The 19,475-nt window shown below is 38.5% G+C and overlaps 1 protein-coding gene across 4 annotated transcripts in view; it reads right to left on the bottom strand.

Moving 5' to 3' along the window:
• Window positions 1-19,475, bottom strand: part of LOC117209617 (amyloid-beta-like protein) — a 46,333-nt gene that overhangs the window by 12,913 nt on the left and 13,945 nt on the right. For all 4 annotated transcript variants that reach the window (XM_033451841.1, XM_033451844.1, XM_033451842.1 and 1 more), the window contains 3 exons: window positions 5,969-6,022; window positions 4,930-5,061; window positions 2,160-2,286 (listed from right to left, as the gene is read on the bottom strand). In XM_033451841.1, coding sequence (XP_033307732.1) covers window positions 2,160-2,286; window positions 4,930-5,061; window positions 5,969-6,022 — 313 coding nt within the window. The remainder of the gene's footprint in view (window positions 1-2,159; window positions 2,287-4,929; window positions 5,062-5,968; window positions 6,023-19,475) is intronic.

Below are 19,475 nucleotides of genomic sequence, written 5' to 3'. Positions count from 1 at the left end.
ACATCTTGGACAACTTGAACCTCGTTGAATTCTATTTTAACGTGGAAACCTGTTAAGCGGAATAAAATTTCCTATTTAATAAGGGAATAAAAAATCCCTGCTCCCAATTACCAAGCTCGGTAGCATGACTGAAATATTTCTTGTTGCACGAATTAAACGATCCTCGAGGAAATCTGTTATTACGATGATACGGCAATGGGACGCCCGATTAGCATGGACGAAGTCGAGAAAAGTATATTAACGGTTATAAGCGTTTGTTAAGATCGCCAAGAAGATTTAAATTATCGGGAAACTGGGCGAGAGGAGGGGATTTGAATTTTAAAACGAATATATTAGCCGGATCGCATCGATGCAATGCCTGCGAGACACCGGGAAAATGGAAAATGGAAAATGGAAAATAAACACGGATAAAGATCTTATCCTAACGGGATGATTATTATGAGCGTGAAGTCGGAAATATTTGCGCGTCGCAGCAATTTTCATATCGACCGAACCGAGTCTCTTTAAATTCGCAGAATTAATAAGCGGAGAGAGAAATTGAGAGATAACGATCTAAGGGAAATATCATTTCTTAACAACATATATTATACAGGATGTGACAAATGTGGCAAACTTTATCGCTGTATCCTGTGCCATGTAATGCTTAATCTTAGAAGATATGGAACAGAGATATGAAATTTTGTTTACTTGTAGACTGTGAAATCTGTTATACAAAAGTTATTATAAACGCTAGAGGCAGATAGTCCTTTATTATTTCGTACTTTTGTTATAACGCTTTTAATTAAGAATTTCTGGAACCATGTTTGTACGACAATTTATCTTTTGTTTTTATTCGCGGTATACGCTGACAGATATTTTACAGAGAAAATCCAGGACATCCTGTGTACGCGTGATCCTATTCAACGAACGCTTTATTTCATCCGGATCTATTTAACCTATTTCTTTTCACTTCCTTATGAATGCCACGTCGCAAAGCAAAGGCGATATACATATAGTCGGCTAATCATATTTATTAACGAGAATACACGTTCAGTTGACGCGAGAATAGAGCAACAAACCATGTTTTTGCTATAGCTAATAAACGTACGCAGGTAAACTTTAGCACAGATACGCTTCATACATATTTAAATTCGAATTCATAAATTTCACATGGAATGCAATAACTTTGGAAAAAAGAGCAGAGGTGGAGAAAACAGGAGCTTTCTTTAAATTTGCTTGAGATATGCATAAAAGTAATATCAGCGGTGTTACAAAATGGTTATTGGGACATGCAAATGTTTTTCATTGCACAATTTTTCTGTTGCAAAAAAATATACAAGTGTCAAGAGTAAAAAGTAATATCATACGTTGGCACACTAAATCGTCGAACATATCTTTGAATACATTTTTAGTCAGCAGCAGCAGGCGATTTTACATTTTCAACGGAGATCTTCTCATCGCGTTAGGTGTCTGGCTGCCATTTAAATATTCAGCTTTTTATCTACGCTTTTACCAAACGCAAATAGTAAAAGCACGTGTTTACTAATCGTCCGTGTACACTTTTTCCCATTGAAATTGGCAAGCTAACATACTAATTTCTCGCTTTCGCTTCAACGCGTTAACGACTGCTCTCGACAGACGTTTACGCTAACGCGTAGAAATAGGAATTATAAACGCGACCTTTTCTTAATTGGTACCGTTAAGTTACACGGTAGATGATCATTCAGCTTAGATCAGAGTCGAGTTTCCTAAAATCTAGGATATTCAATTTCAATTTCTATTCTGCGTCTTCGTCAATGCCACTGATAGAGCCTTCATAACTTACAGAATACACGGTAGGATCAGATAAATAAAAAATCGTGCTAATCGAAATTGTAATCTTTTATGCCGTTCGTCGCAATCAGACTCTCTCAGAGGCAATGCTTCGAACAAAAAAGAAAAAAAGAAAGAGAGAGAATCCTTTGTTCCATATTTTAGATTCAACGTTGCACCAGAAATCGCTTCGCGTACATACATCTGCATATTCAAATTCCACCTTTACGTCAAAATTCCATTCTTTATTGACTTAGAAAGCCACGTCGACTCCGTTAAAGCGAAACGAGCTGCTAAAGTTAAATGAAAACTGAAACACTGTCCATCCAGATCACTTATCAGAGAGCAATTCTGATGCTAATACGTACCGAGACATCTGTACGGCTTGACCCAACGTGACAATTTGCATTTAGTTCTGCCTGGCTTGCACCAGCCGTTAACCCTCACGTAATGAGACGATTCCACGATATTGGTGATGTCTCTCTTCGGATAAGCCTAGAAATACAAATACCGATTATGCTATGTAACTTTCTATCCGAAATAATTCCATATTTCGTTAGAGCTACAACGATCGCATTCGTCATAGTTGCATTGATAAAACTCGAAACCAATCTGAAAATGTATATGCAAGTTACAAAATATTTACTACGAACGTATATTTGGAAAAATAAGCAGAGAATTAATATGTAGAGCGAATCGCCACGAGGGACGTACAACAAACGTAAAAATGGTCCCATCGAACGAACGATTGATTGTTCAAGTACTCTTGTCGTCTCTATGAAACATATACTTGCGCTAAATATTTTCTAGCTTCTGTACACGTGTATCTATATCTTTCTTACAAATTTATTTCAACTTCACCTATACGATCACGACAGGCTGTGATTAATAAATTTTCAAAATGCTTCGTACAACGCACATGATAATTCGCGGCAAACCCTTAAAAATATTCTAAAACTCTCGTAAGTTGTTATATCGTTGAGCAATTTTTGCCCGATTATACCCACAGGATATACGAACAAAGTTTGGCTGTTAAACCTTGCAACTCTCTGTACATCATAAATTAATAAATATGAATAAATTACGGATAATCGTTGGCACGTAACATCCCTGCAGTTTGACCCAGATAATCGTGGTTCACCTACGACCTACTAGTAGCCATTTGAGAATTTTTATTGCGAGCCCTGTTTATATATCTTTTTTCTTTTTTCTTTCAACTTTTCATTATAATTAACGTAAGTGCATTTACTACCGCGTTCCGTTTCGATCGACGAAATTATACGACAGGCGAAATTATCGTGCCTTTCACTCGATAACACGGCCGTGCGTCGACGACAGCAGAGAGAGGTGGTTGCCTCGCGGATATCGAAACTGCAGTGCGCTCGTTTCCGTAAATTAACAACCGGTACGCACACAACGAATAAATTCGCACATCCCTTCGTAGATTGGAAGTGGATGATAGGATACAAACGTCCGAATCGTTTCAATAAACGAGTCCTACTGAATTTAATTTAACTGTTTGGAAATCAGAGGAAGTTTCTATGACAATTTCAAATTATCTTTAGGTAATTAACTAGAGGCGATATATCTTAAGTTTGTATCAGGTTGTGGCGAAAGCTTCTTTTATAAGGAAATAATAGATGCACAATATTTTTTCCTTTATATTATTTTACTGAATTATACGCGACTATAACCATTTAGTTCTATTACGATAAAGATCACAACAATATTGGGTTTCATGTTTGTGTAAGAATTGCATTGTTGCAGAAGACGTGTCTGTAAAAGAAAGACGCTTTTGGGACAACCACTAATATTAATTTAAAGATTGGAAATTCTAATTGCGCGAAATTTGTAATCTAAATTAAGCGAAGATCGCAAATTTCGTTCGATCATAGATTACATATTTTATATACAGGGTGGTTCTACGCGAAAAAAGAAGTCAAAAATGTAGAATAAATATTTTTTTTTTTAATTTTTCCATCGAGACAACGATCTACAGTGAGATCCGTTATAACGAGACGTAATAACGTGCACGCGTACCGAGCGAAAATTCAAAGTCGATTTTCTCGAAAACAAAGCCTCGAACGAAAAATGTTTATTCCATATTTTCGACTTCTTTTTTCGCGTAGAATCACCCCCTTTCCGCTTGTACCACCAGTTACCAACCACCCTGTATATATATAATAGAAGAAATTTTATACAGACGATACAAAGTATTAAATATTCGGACAAAACCACGTAACTCGAGTGTGGATTGTACGGAAGTATGTAGTTGGATTGCTGGCGAAAGTTTGAAAACATTCTCGCCGAATTATTTAAACAGCTTCGGACATTCGAAGAACGTGCTTGATATACTTTAAACAATAATTCAAATTACGTAATTTCCAACTACTCGAGAAGCAAGGTTAACTTCTGATATATTAAACTATTCTACATATTAATTTTAGCAAACCCACAATCGAGTTCTATCTTCATGGGAAGGGGTCGAAATTGATGACCTATTTACTCCAAAACTACGGAAACAATTCCCTGGCAAATTTGGCCGAGCACTCTGCCAATATCGAACAAATTCAATATATGATCTTCCGTGATCTTCTATGAGAATGATTACGTATGAAGTAAGAAGTTCTTCAGAATTAGACGAATAATTTATAATAGAACGAATGTTGCTCTTGTAATTTAATTATCTTCTACCTATAGTATCAAGTAAATTTAATATATCATCTTTCGTAACCTTTCAGAAAGATGATTACGTAAGAAACAAGAAGTTCTTGAAATATTGACGAGTAATTTATAATAAAACGAGCGTTGTTCATCTAATTTAATTATCTTCTATCTACGGTATTAAGCAAATTTAATACACGATATTCCGTAATCTTATAGAAGAAAAATCATTACATATAAAGTAAAAAGTTGTTCAAAAGTTTACGAGTAATTTATAAGAAAACGAGCGTTGTTCTTCTAATGTAATTATCTTGCAGAAACTTCAAACATTTCGAACGATCTCATCCACGGTCTTAACGTTAGCTCTAGCTGCTCGAGTCTACTGGAAAGGTTGAAAATCACGAGTATAAATCGAATCATTTATCAGGCTGAATGTAAACGTCGACAGAGACGAACAACGTTCCACGAACTTACCTTCTTGCAATATTCGAGAATCTCTAGCTTATCCGTCATGCAGCTCTTCTTGTCGGCGGATGAGACCCAACGTCCCTGTTCGCCCATGTGCTGCGCCAGGTACACCTCTCCGGCCTCGCATAACGTAGCAACCTGAATGCATAGCGTTCGCATAAACACTCGTCGTCACCTTTTTCTACTCGTCTGAAAATTCTTTGACGCTACAACCGGCTACTTTCGGCGATAAGTTTCACTCTGGGGTGGACAAGTCCCCTTAGGAATTTACAAAACGCGAAAAATCGTTACAGCGTTAAAGTTATTCCTCTGACCAGTGAGCTGTTCTCGACGAGTATACTGGCCACGAAGAAACGACAATATTTCGTGTTACGACGAGTATACTCGTCACGCGTAAAAGGTAGCCACAATTTCCTGTGTAAATCGCAGTTCAGTAATCGCAGCAAATTGCAATAATAAAATTTCTTAAAAGTCGTTTCTCCGTCTGACGAGTATACTCGTCACGCGTAAAAGGTAGCCTCAATTTCCTGTGTAAATCGCAGTTCAGTAATCGCAGCAAATTGCAATAATAAAATTTCTTAAAAGTCGTTTCTCCGTCTGACGAGTATACTCGTCGTCGCTTACTTTTCCCTACGAATTTTAAGTACGCGCTTTTCAAACAACCTCGCAACAGCCGACTGGTCAATTGCCTCGCTTATCGCTATTTTCAAAAGCTAAAATACATCTCGTATCTCGTATTTCTATTCCCTTCTTTACCTCTTTCGTGCACGCGGACCTTAGGACGATTTTAACTTGAAGGGAATCGCGCGTGGCTAGAAAATCGAATATTTCGTCAGGCAGCGGACTGGATTTCGCGAGTTACGTAACGTTGAAGACTGGCGAAAATGGGATGAATGGAAGGGACGCGTATTGGAATGGAAGAGATTTCAGACATCTCGTGTGTGCGACGGTGGGGATTTCGTCGCGATGCAAAATCGCTGAGTGGCACGCGGCCTTGATGACATTCGTAAGGAAAAGGAAGCGTACATTTTCAAGTGGTACTCACTTGCGGCTCTGATCTTCCTCCAGCGGGTGCCAACTCGAGCCTCTCCGACACCGCCTGCAATGCAGAAAACATGGATAAATTCAACTGGCGTAAAACTGTACGGTAGCCAAGAATTTATAGCGACCCCGCGGATATTTTCGCGTATTTCATTCATAAAACTTTTTCTATCGACCTCGGACAATTTCAGGATCGCGTTACGCAAGTACAGTCAGGCACAAGACTCTACGTCTACGTCGCTCGAGTGTAAGACCTTGTAACGTGACTTACCTGAATGAAGTTTATGACTAATTATTTTATATTTATTTTATACGAAGTTTATGGCTAATGACTAATTATTAAAATCTTTGAAAGTAATTGAATTCAATTTCTAACTCTTTGGTCGTCGAATTAATAATACAGTGTACGAAGAAAAGGTACAAGATGAAAGAATCGGATCAATCTTTGGGAAATTTAGTTTCTGTTGAAAAAGAAAAAGCGAATACGTGTGATAATAATCGTATTCTTTGTTTCTCACTCATAATAGATATTATTCTAAAATTATCGATGCCTGCGAGAACAAATATTTAAATCTTCGAACTGCGCAGTTCTCGATAAAATATCGACGTTTAAACAACTCGGTTAATCTTTAAAGTTTGCTAAAGCTATTGATATAGTCGCCGAGTTTCATCCCCGCTTTAAATCTTGCAAAAGTGAGGTTTTATTAAAAGAAAAAAGAAATCAGCCAACTTTCCTCTTCGTACCATTAAAATTTATCGATTCGATTTATGCGTGGCAAATATTATTTTCCTTAATGAGAAGTAAAATTTGCGCGATGCGAGAAACGATTAATTACGTCGGTTATCGGAAACCAAATATTTCCTTGATCAAACCCATTAATACGGATTGCTTCTTGGTAATATCATCCCCGCGTAATTCGCAGAACACTTTTCGAAGAACATTCTTCTAAAAACATTTCATGTTCCCGTAAAAACCTCTTAGGAAATTGAATGAATTCTTACAACGAGTAATTTCAATTCAATCTCTTTAGTCCTTCGTTTAACGTTTATCACGCTGCCCTATTTTTCGTCCATCGAAGCCGAAGATCCTTAAATTTGTATCATCAACTACGACGAGTACCTAGAAACATAGGAAAAGCAATTTGTTCCTAGGTGATTTCTCAAACAGAGGATACGAGACTTGTCGATCCAAGATTAGTTCCAATTTTCAAGATTCGTTCTCACGATCCGAGATTAACCCTACAAAGTTAATAGGAAATAAAATAAATACGAATTAGAACAAGTTACAAATTCGATGGTTTCCCAGCGATTTATTTTCCGCCCTGCATTTATGCTACTCGTTCCGACTTTCTCGAGTTCTAAATATATTCTTATCCAAAAATTCAAATATTTGCGTCAAGCAAATTTTACATTCCACCTCCGCTAACGATCGACCACCATAGCGTGCAACGTAAATCGATACAAGCGAGCCGTCTATCCGTGCGCGGAATTCGATAAACCATCCAGAGTCCAATAACCAAGCAATCTCCTTAAAATACCCTCACCCCATCGACAAAGAACCACCCTTTCCAAGTACCAATCTTGGAGCAGTCGCTCGTCGAATCTCCTAAAAATACTCCTATACAGTGCAAACAATAAGCGTCTCCAACTCAGCGTGCAATCACGCCACTTCCGGCCTACCTAATCCCTAAACCGTTTAAACGGGCTCTCGAGCAATTCGTCCAGCCTTTCGCCGATATAATGGGCGACCATCGTCGAAAGGCAGAACTTCGCCTCGATCCAAACAAGCGAACAACGAAGGGGAATTAGATCCCGGCCGTAATCGCCTCTGCGGACCTTGTATCGTTGATTTAGTCATCTCACCTCGGTTAATGACGTATTAATGGGCTATTGAGCGAGGATATAAGGGTCCCAGAGTAGCAGCGTAGAATAGTAGCATTGTACCGACGAGCCAGCCACGTGACTGTTGGGAAGAGCCACGAGCTTTAGACTTGGCGCGAATGAGAGTTAAGATTCGCGATTGATTCTCGCTATTGTCGCGTCTCTGCGATTCTTCGGCCGTCGTCGAGATTCATTTTATTTCCTTGCTATCGAGCAACAAGTGCTTACAGAGATTTACAGAGTTTAGGTGTCACGTGCGAGTCCCTGCACGAGCGAACACGAACGATTTAACTGTTTTTGGATTTCATCAGAGCAACTTCTTACACTGCGGTTTAATAAAAAGGTGTGGATCCGAGGCAACGTATTTGAGGATTTCTGACGATACGAGTAGGTGGAAAAGCGATGGGGACGCGTAAATATCGAGAAAACGCGGATCGGAATAATGCAATTGGTCTGTGTGAACTCTAATACTTACAAGGTACTCGTAAAAAATTGTGACAGTGTAACGGAATTCAGGATTTACGCTTACGTCGTACAATTATATTACATTGATCGACCAACTGCGTTTCACGTGTATACTCGTCGTCGCTTGTATTCATTTACGCGCTCCATGACCCAACCCCGTGAGACATTTTTAAAACTAGATTCCGCAGTTAACTGGTTAACCGAGGGCGGTGCAAAATAGACTGGCATAGACACAGAGAAGGTAGCGTTGTCTATCAATTACTCGCTATCACGCAGCTGTATCGCCGCATGTGTGACACTTGCACCCAATGCTCGACACGCGTGTTCATCTTTACAATGTGTTGAGCCTGTGAAGTCAGAATTAATCGATCGCACCTCCTTCTTTCCATCTCTGCGTATACTATGTGTAATTATATGTATAATTTTGCGTGCTAGACTAGACTAGCCGCGTAGTAGTGACACACGTATGTGAATATGAGTGTATGCAAGTATGTGTGTGCGCAGCGTCTCGAAAACCAGATGAATGCAACTGTTCCGTTGGCAGTGTGCTATGAAAGATGGTGAGACGAAGAGAGTGCTGAGACGCGTGCAAATGTATATCTACGAAGATCCTGGAAATCGTTAATTAAATAAATCTAAAACTATTTTAATACGAATTCTAAGTGTAAGCTTGGTGTTCCTTTACTTTTATTTCGGCAATTAAGATGCACAATTCTCAACATAACGTATTCTACAACAATATACGCTATATCTACGCGATATGTACTAATATCTGGCTAATACCGATACAACTCAGCGTTGAGTCTCTGCACTCTGTGCAGCCGCAAGCGACGCTCTGCACTGAGAAGATGCGCTAGAAATACGCGATCTACGCTCAGCCGAGGCAAAACGCGTGCTACTCATCCGCAAACCAACGTACATATTACGTAGTAGGTTCGATAAACTTTTGTCTAAGTCTCCTTTCAGTTATCTTGGCGACAATATAAATTTGCGCAGATATAAAAATATTCTCAACCTCCACCTCTAACTTCGATCGCCTCGCAGCGATACGTTACGCTTCCTCGAGGGTTAAAACCACGTTGTATCACAGCAGCCACTACGTCACCTGTTAACGCACACGCTATACCCTCCTGTTGTATCATAAATCCATTAACTCACGTTCGATCACGCACCTCGCTATATGACACATATGCCTCGAACACGTTCATCACTGCGATCGATGAGAACGTTTTCAATTACGTTGAACAAGCGTACGCACTGCTGGATAGTCGGCAAGTAAATACGTTCGCGTGAACGATTCTACTACCGGACATAGGATCACGTGCCGCAAGTCGGCGGCCGAATCGTTAAAAGCCGTCTTTGAACGTCTCTAGACTTATTAGTCAACGGAGTGCCAGGTTTTCCCGACATGCGAGCGGAAACGCGACGTTCTGATCGCGTGAGCGCCGAATATCCATTCGAAATAGGCATCCAACCAGGATAAATGTACGCGAGTGAAATTGTCGGACGAACACGTTCGATACGACTCTCCCGGGGAGAATATATCAAGTCGAGCCCTCAGGACGGTGTTCGTAAACGTTTTGGGGCGGTTGAAGTTCGCAACGAGTATAATTCTCGTTAAATAGATATTGACTTTGATCGAGTAATTGTTTGATCTTTTGATTAACTTTGAGGTAACAATCGTGCGCCGGATTTTTATGTACTTATGAGGAATTTAATTAAAGATGCAGAGATACGCAAAATACCGAAAGTACAGTATAGCCTCTATAACAGTTCTTTCTATCCAGAATTCATTCCTTGAATTATAAGCGATTTGACCAAACCTCTTTGCACTGTATGTTATTACTGATGACGTAAGAACGTACAACTTTAGCGTTACTTAATCAACGATCGTGCAAATGTTGTGGATTTCTTACTTTTTACATACAATTTTAGACAGAATTTTTACGAATACTTTTAGTCTGTAATTTAATTAAACGAAACGTTCGATACGTTTGCTTCAGAGAATAAGCGTTAGTATAATTATTCTTATGCTGGTAAATACCTTAACGGACATATATCTCCGAAAACTACATTCTTGGCAGCCAGTTTTACGTGAGTGGCAGCTAAGTTACCTAACAACAGGAATTCGCGGAATCGATCTGACCTTTACATTTTATTGTACTGTACGCGCCGTAGCAAAAAACTATCGTCGAAATATAGATGTTTTTTATTTATATTTCTTTATTTGTATAATTTTATAGTTTTTTATTTATATAATTATAGATGTATTTCGATGTTATTATGTTGTCCCAGGTGTTTCTTTCGTTTTATAATTGAATTGTGTGTGATCGTAATAATAGGAATAAAAATTCAATAAAATAATATTAAACGAAAAATGTCGCGCATTCGTTATTTCCTTACAAAACGAGAGAAACTTTTCGAACAACCTAATACATTTTCACGGATCTCGTTGCTAGAATATATCTACCTCTTCGACCCAGTAGGATCGTGATTTGGGGCAACGATATACGTAGCTAAAAAATAAAACGTCGGAATTATCCATATTGAACGATAAAAGAAATTGTACGCTGCTAGTTTCCTTGTTGTCTAATTTATACGCCGAATTTTCGTCCAATAATTTCACCCGTATTAACCGGAAACTTTACGCAAGATTTTTATCATTTTCTCACAGTTTTTACACGGTATACATTTTTCTTATGATTCCTGCCATTCGTGTAGTAATCATAATTTCTATAAATTTAGAAAATAAACATGCCCGTCGTATACCTCTGCCTGTGTACTGTGAGATGATACAACTATGAAAAAGTAAGAAACTATAGTATGCAACAGAAAAATTACGGAACCATGAAACTGTTAAACAATTATCGAATATTACATTTAATAAATTTATAAATAGTAACGAGCCCATAAATACTCATATCCCTAGAGATGAATAAACAAATGTATTTCTATAAACGAAATTCATAGATAATACGTAATGCTTTGACGTTACTTTAATTAACAAGTGGAATTGCTTTGAGAAACGGAATTCTATATACGTGACCCAAGGAAACGCGAATACAAACGCGAGATCTGGAAGATATACTGGCGCCAATATACTTACGTGCGTTACTTAATTAAGGATTTCATAAGCCGTGCAGCTTGACGCAAAGGAACTACATGAATATTTATCGCATATATATCAGGTCTAAAGATTACGTCTAAAATTTAGCGGAAGGAAAATCTCTTATCTGAAAGCATAAATTAAAATATCCTAAATTAAGTAGCGTACGTAAATATAGGGCCGCCACTGTATATAGGTCAAAAGTAATTCAGTAGAAAATCAAGCGAGACGAGCTTTAAATCATCTCGTTGCATCTTTCCTCGTGCTTCTCAATTTTAAGTGGAAAAACCAGGAATAACGAAAGCGTATACATAGTTTAGCCGTTGTTATTATCCCAGGTATTTATCTTGCTTTCGAAAAAGTTTCTGCGAATGAAACGAACGACGTGGCGGAGAGCGCAGCAGGCTGAAGAGCTTGCAAAAAAATGAACGCGAAGAACGTTAAGTAAGTCTAAGGAGAGCACGCGAGGAAATCAGACGTTTCAGAATTCAAACTGGAAACGGCACTGCGTCTGCTTACTTCCAATCTCTCTCTCTCTCTCTCTCTCTCTCTCTCTCTCTCTCTCTCTTTCTCTCTTGGACCATCAAAACTCGTAATTTACATAAAGGAGCCGGAAAAGTTTGTACGCAAAGAGACGCGATCCTTTCGACTGAATTTCGTAATGACGCAAATTTTAATAGACTCCCATTGCCTTCGATATTCTCGTGCATCCAAGTACACGGTTCTAATAACTAAACTTTCATGCACCGTCGTTGCCAACGACGACAAAATAATAATAAAAATTGAATTTCCTATCTTCTGTCCGATTTTTGTAAACACATGTACAGTGTTCGTGCTATTGCACGAAGATGATAGGAAAAAAACAACGACGAGTGTATGTTCGTTGGTGTTTCGATTTTCATGTTATTTTCTAGCTGAAAGGATATACGTGTTTGTACTTAATGATTTAATGATTCAATACCATCACGGCGCGATTCTTACGATAGATGAGTGCGATAGATGATTCGATAAGAAGCATCAGCTGAAATAACTCGTTACCTGTCGGTTTTACGGAGAAACGTCTTGAACGAGTAACATTGCGTTTCAAGGGACTCATCGGATGGATGCAATTTTATTTTCTAATATCTTCTATTCTCCGCGCTATCAAAGCGATATCTCCAGCTCCTTAAAATCCATTGTATATTTTCAATATCGAAAAAGCGTTGATTTTCTTTTCCCCCCATAACACACTCCCGCGTGGTGAATATTTTCAACTTGAATCTGTCAAATTTAACGTATGAAAGCGAGGAACAGCGTAAACGCAAGAATACCGTTTCACGCTTGTCTTTCACGCGTCAAATTTGACAAACTGAAATTAAAATATCCAAACTACCAATTTTTCGACACCATACTTTCCTGCGTAATATAATTTGTCGATACTTGATATCGCGTAATATAAATAATTCGAACAGAACAATAGAATAACGACATATCGTTGCTGACCGGTTCTGATATTTTACTTCTCAACTGGAAACTCGCAAACATTCGCTAGAACGTCGACAGCGATATCCGAAAGATAGAAAAAAGATTGAAACACCTATATTTACGACAATTTTCGTGACCGGCAATTGGACACGAAAACCGAGTTCCAGAACCAATTCACGTTCGTGTTGCAGCATACTCGATTCTTACGCGTATGTACGTATATGTACTTGGACAGAGCCGAAGGCACGATGCAATGGCGAGGTGTGGCTGGCGCGTTATGCGTCGTAAATGTTGTCGCGAATTACATCGAGGTGTACGTCACCATCTCGCTTTGCATTCTCCTCGCAGCGGTAATAAGAGTAGATGGTTTCGCTCTACGGGTGTCCTAGCCGTCGATCCGGATTGCATGCTGATGCCTAGGATCGAGTCACGGCCGACGCAACGGTTATTAACGCTTAAGAGTTTATTTATCAACGTGCAGGTCATTTTACTTACGCCGACTCTGGCCGTTTGTAGAACGCAGATTAACTGGATCACCGGTAAAGGAATATTCGTGCCGATTACGGTTACCGCTTGCGGCAATTACGCAGAAGAAGAGTACGAACGAAGAGAAGACGTACATAGAGAGAATGTGAGATTGGTTCGTAGCAGAAATTTTTCAACGAGTTCGACACGTTCGCTGGTCCCTGCTATTATTACACGATGGCTAACGTATTACGCGACAGCTAGTTTTATCTTCCAACGAACCGTTTTCTTTATGCGGTTTACACGCTTCGCTTCTATCGCAACGATCTCTTGTAAATTTCGTGCGAAAGCGCTATTTGGCGATACAAAATTTTAGATAGTCGAAGTGAATTAATTAGACGCTTAAACGATAACGATTAACGTAGGACATGAAAGAGCGGACATGAAATTTCGACACTTTTCAGCGAGTTTAAAACGCGCTGTGTTTTGTATTGTACGACGATTAGAAAAGATATCGACGCGTAATTTGATCTTCTAAGAATTTAGGAACCAGGTTCTACGCTTCGTTTTCATGTCAAACATTCTCTATAGTCGTACGAAAGCATCGTTTAACGATACAAAAGTTGATACACTCGGAGCTAATTAATTAGCATGTAAATGCTGCCATGAATATGTATGTACAGTGGCGTGTCGATATTCTTTCTAGCCACTCTGTATATGACGCATAAAGTAAAACGAAAATATCACGCTTGCTATGGAAATTGTCTACGAGTATCTCCAGTAAGTTATACAAGAAAAAAAAGCATTTTGCGGTTGTACTATGCACCGTTGTGACAAAGCTACAATCATACGTCTGTTAGGTTGCTTCGTGTAAGTTCTGCCCGCCAAAGTAAACCAGCGACCAGTTCGACTCGCAAAAATCATCAGCCCGCGTTGTGTCTCTTTCATGAAAATCTTCGGGTTCGTCGTCGAAAGAAGAAGCTATCGACCTATCGCATTTACGTTTCGCGACTTGAAAATTTCAGATTATTTTTCGCGCACACTTTTCTGATCGAAAGAGATAAAAATGTACTCCTGGTGGATCCATCTTTGTAAAAATCTTCCTAAATATCTGCCCTGAGGGACTAGTGAAAATTGGTATATATAATACGTGAGGAAAAATGGTAATAAAAGAAGCAAGATCTTCGACGGATGATTTTGAAGAGAATAGGAGGCAAAAGAGAAACGTTGAAACAGACGACGATGTTTCAAAAGGAGTAATCGAAAATAATTTCCAGGGAACAACGAAGGAAGGGTAGTACGCTTTAAATGAAACTAAGTCGGTCTACCATTATTCGTCTCTCGACCCACATAGCAAACGTAAAGAAAATGGACAAATGGATTCCGCATAAGTTAAACGATGCGCGCGACACGACGAATGCAGCCACCTCGTTACTTTCATATTTCTCGTGCATACGTTCTTCGTTTATCGTTCTTTGTAATTTCTTCCGAAGAATAAGTAGCAACGATTATAACGAGATTGTGTAAAAGCAGCGGTTGCAGGAAGTTTTTCCATTCTAAGGTAAAACCGACGAATTAACGTGAATTTTTTATCACGAAGATATATGTATATTACGAGAAATTTATGTATGCGTGTATACATATATAACTTGTAATTCCAATTTCAAAATTATTTCACACACGTGAAATTGAAACATTAAATTTAAATCGTGTTACAATGAAACATTTTAAACAGACGCATGTACATTTAATTAAAATAATTTTCACGTGCTTGCGTGTACTTTTTCGACTACCAGACGATAGATTGGTTGTATCATATTTTTGAAAAATATTTAGCAAATATGTATTTATCAAATATATACGTGTCGATCTTCATTTGTAAAATGTATCGGTAAATTCATTATAAAATATAGTTACCAGGAGTTCGTATTAATTCATCGGCTTATAAATACGTTTTATGCTTCTCAAAAATACGACGTGATGAAATTTTGCAACGAAATTTGACGTATAAAATTTCATTATTCCACGGCTATATTTAATACTCTCTGGCGATTTATTTTCTTATTATAAGATCTCTTAAACCAATTGATTAGCTCAATACGTTACAGGTCACTTGTTTTTCAAGTAGCCCTAATTGTAAGTGATTTAAGCTATTGCTCAAACTATATTAAGCAAGTTCTCCAAACGTACAATCTGCGCGAATCTGTTCAAGAGACCATTCGAAGGATTTTTCGCCCCCAAGCTTACGCGAACAATCGAGCTACTTCATATTCAATTTATTCAAGTTATTCGGCTTAGTTTTTATATTTCAAACCGGCAACGAGTTCCGTCCACCGGTTCGCTTTTTCAATTCGCCGACACGTAAAATGGGTAAAACGCGTTTTCAACGTTGCTTTAACTTTTCACCAGATTTTCATTTAAGGGTAATTTGATTCTGTATTCGATGAAATTGTTTGATTTTACGGTAATGGAATAAAACTTGGGAAATGTATTTTCCCTTTGATAACGTCCAACAATTAGTTAATGAAATATTTGAACGGTGTTTTGTTTATTCGATTATTTGTTTAATTGCGTATTGCGACAGCGATTTCGAAAATGGTCCTTGTTGCGTTATTTTATATTTTCTTCGTAATTTCCTACCTTCTAATACGTTTAAAACATCAACTGTAACGCATTTTTAATAAATATTTTTAAATCAATACGTCGCATAAACCGACGAACCATTTTAGAAAAACCGCGTACTCCGATCGATTTTATTTGCAATCTTTTCTTCTTCTCGAACGTTCAAATTTATCTAACCAACGTTTCGCGTAATTCTAATCAGATCGTTCGGTATCTTTTCAGCGATCGTGGAGACCACTTCGATCGCGGACGTTTCTCGAGATATTCCTTTTTTTTTCTTTACTCGATTATCGCATTTTTATGATCTACGTGCATTGTTATCCGCGCATCTCTGAATTGCCAATGTTTTACCGCGATAATTCGCTTGTTATTAGATATAAAAAAGTTAGAGGGAAAAAGGGCATTTCCCTGGAAACGTCCTTGTCCGATTCGACGTCTTCCAAGCTACGGAAGACCACATTTTTAGAGAAATTGTAGCTTTTAATTTTTGTCATATTTTGTCTTAATACTTTCAAATAAACATCTATTTAACGATATTTAAAATTAACATTGCAAATTCACGTTCAAAATTAACGACGCGTTAGTTTCGTATATGAAATTTATAGACGTCTACGTGGATAGAATTAACGCTGTAAAATTACAGAAAATTATTGGAAGTTAAACTTTAACAAACAAAACGTGGATTTATAAACATTTCTATCCTCATTGATATAATTTGGAATAATGAAATTAAGCTACAAATGTAATCTTCTCGCAGATCTTTCTTTTCTATTCGATAAATATTTGTAAAAACTCGCGTATCTCTTCTTGTTGTTTCGTATCTGTTTGAACGTGTCTTCAATAGGATACTGCACATATGTAAATACTTTGAACGTTTGCGATGTTTATGATGGAACGAGGGAAGCCGATATTCGGAAAGAGAGTGTGCAGAATCACGCTTTTAAAGCTTTGTCGCTTTTATCGCAAGTGAAATAATCGGTTTTCGTTTTATTCGATACTAAAAGTGAACTTTACGCGATATCGATCGTACGGACTTCTCGTAAATACTATGGCAATTTTACAAACGAAAGAGAGTTTCAACTTTCGAACATCTGGGAACACGATTTTGGCTGATACGTCGATATTCGAAACAACTTCTCCATTTAATTGTTCTTATCCCATGACGTTACTACCTGCAGTAAAAAAAAAATAAAAAATAAAATAGTAAAAGAAAATAAGAAAACGTGCGAATTTTTCCTTCGCCGTTTAACATTATCCACAATCTAATCGGAAGAATCTCGTCGTTCGTACGATCTTCCGCTCGATTAAAATTCGTTTCTTTCGCTGGCGAGCAAGCGCGAGATTAAAGTTACACGCAGGTCTAAAATAAAATAATCGTTTCTCGCTTAAATCAACCTCGTTTACTGTCCGCTCCAACGACTAATCCCATTGCAGGCAAGAAAATCGAACCGGGGCAGCGCCGAAAACGATCAATACAAATTCAACTATCGTCAAACAAACCGACCCGAACCATTACTTCGGCCAACAATCTCAACTGCTCCCTTTCAAACGATTCCAATCTATCCAGGTTGCAGAGGACCGCGCCGAACGAATCTACGAGCGTTTCATTTACACGGCGCTTCGCCGGTCGATCGACGTTTTCACTCGCTTTTCGTCTCGAACGCAGCCAGCGGCCAACGCCTGCTACGATTTCACGTGCCACCGTTTCAACCACGTTTCATCCAGTGCTTTTACCGATCTCCTTTTCTCCGCTCCGCCAACGGACGAGAATGGAAACCGGCACTCTGATTCTCTTTTCTCTTCTGTTCTCGTTTCCGTTGGTTGCATGGCCGGCGCGCGGTATTTTTCATCGGTATCATTGTGCGTCGCCTGGGCCTGTCTCTCCTTTCTCGATCCTATCGATGACAAACGATATTTGACAGAGACGAGACGAAAGGAGACGGCTGTGCTTTCCGACAACTCGAGCAGTTGAAGAGACGAAGACGGTTTGTCGCCAGCCTCCGAGCGATTTTGTCAAACACTTCGTGTAGGAGTTCGAAAGCGACGATCTTTAACCGTTTGAGTGTCAGGGGTCTTTGAAAAAACAGGTTTCAAAAATTCCAAATAACGCGATAGCGTTTGTCTTAATCGATTGCGAAGGGAAACAAGCGCGGCGCAATAGCGCTCGTCGTATTTCTTATTTTTATGAAATACATCTATATTATTGTACTATTAGTTTATAAATATTTCGAGTTCTGTTCAATAAAAATTATTGAGAAGATAGCAATGAAATACAAAATATCATGAGTCGTCTGTAGCGTTCTAATGTACTGCGGCTTTTCGACATAAAAAATATACAGCGCTGCTTCCGACTCAACCGGTTAATATATCGATATAGATATATAGGGTGACTGTATTCAACGTAATACTGGAACACGTGATTTCAACCACTTAGCTGTCGTGTAAAAAAGAAATAAAACGATCGTTTCGTTGCGACTTAATTCTATTGAGTTAGCAACCGAGCGATTCTTGCACTCAATTCTTGCAACAATTAAATTATCCAACGTACGAAACAATCTCGTTCGAACGATTATCACTCAAACTGTTTTTTAGTATTGGGTTGGCAACTAAGAGATTGCGGATTTTGTCATTACCACCTAATGACAAAATCCGCAATCACTTAGTTGCCGACCCAATATATTACAACAGTCGCACGTACTCTCTGCTTGACGAGTATACTCGTCGTCGCTTACTTTTTGTCACGCGTTCTAGGAACACGCTTTTCAAAGATGTCGCAACAGCTAACCGGCTATTACTAAATTAAACTAGTAACTCTGCAATTAACCTCTTAACCTACAAATACGGGCATAGCCCGTAGTACGATGATCGGACCAAACGTAAATATTACGGGCATAGCTCGTAGTACGATGATCGGGCCAAACGTAAATATTACGGGCATAGCTCGTAGTAGATGATCGGGCCAAACGTAAATATTACGGGCATAGCTCGTAGTAGATGATCGGGCCAAACGTAAATATTACGGGCATAGCTCGTAGTACGATGGTCGGACCAAATATAATACAGGGTGGTTGGTAACTGGCGGTACAAGCGGAAAGGGGTGATTCTACGCGAAAAAAGAAGTCGAAAATGTAAAATAAAAATTTTTCGTTCGAGGCTTTGTTTTCGAGAAAATCGACTTTGAATTTTGGCTCGGTACGCGTGCACTTTATCGCGTCTCGTTATAACGGATCTCACTGTAGATCGTTGTCTCGATGGAAAAATTAAAAAAAAATATTTATTCTATATTGTCGACTTCTTTTTTCGCGTAGAATCACCCCCTTTCCGCTTGTACCACCAGTTACCAACCACCCTATATAATAGCTGGTTTAGGTTTTCGGCCCAAAATTCTCGAACGTAAATCGTAGGTTAAGGGGTTAATATGAAACATTGCAAACGTAGCTTGCTAAAAATATATATATAAAATCTTGAGAAAAAGGAAAGAAACCCGAAAAATAACAATCTTACGTAA

Source organism: Bombus bifarius, unplaced genomic scaffold (assembly GCF_011952205.1).
Source record: "Bombus bifarius isolate JDL3187 unplaced genomic scaffold, Bbif_JDL3187 scf7180000008178, whole genome shotgun sequence".
In the NCBI taxonomy this organism is placed as follows: domain Eukaryota; kingdom Metazoa; phylum Arthropoda; class Insecta; order Hymenoptera; family Apidae; genus Bombus; species Bombus bifarius.
The sequence above is the reverse complement of the archived record's forward strand: the minus strand, read 5'-3'. Positions and strand labels throughout refer to the sequence as shown.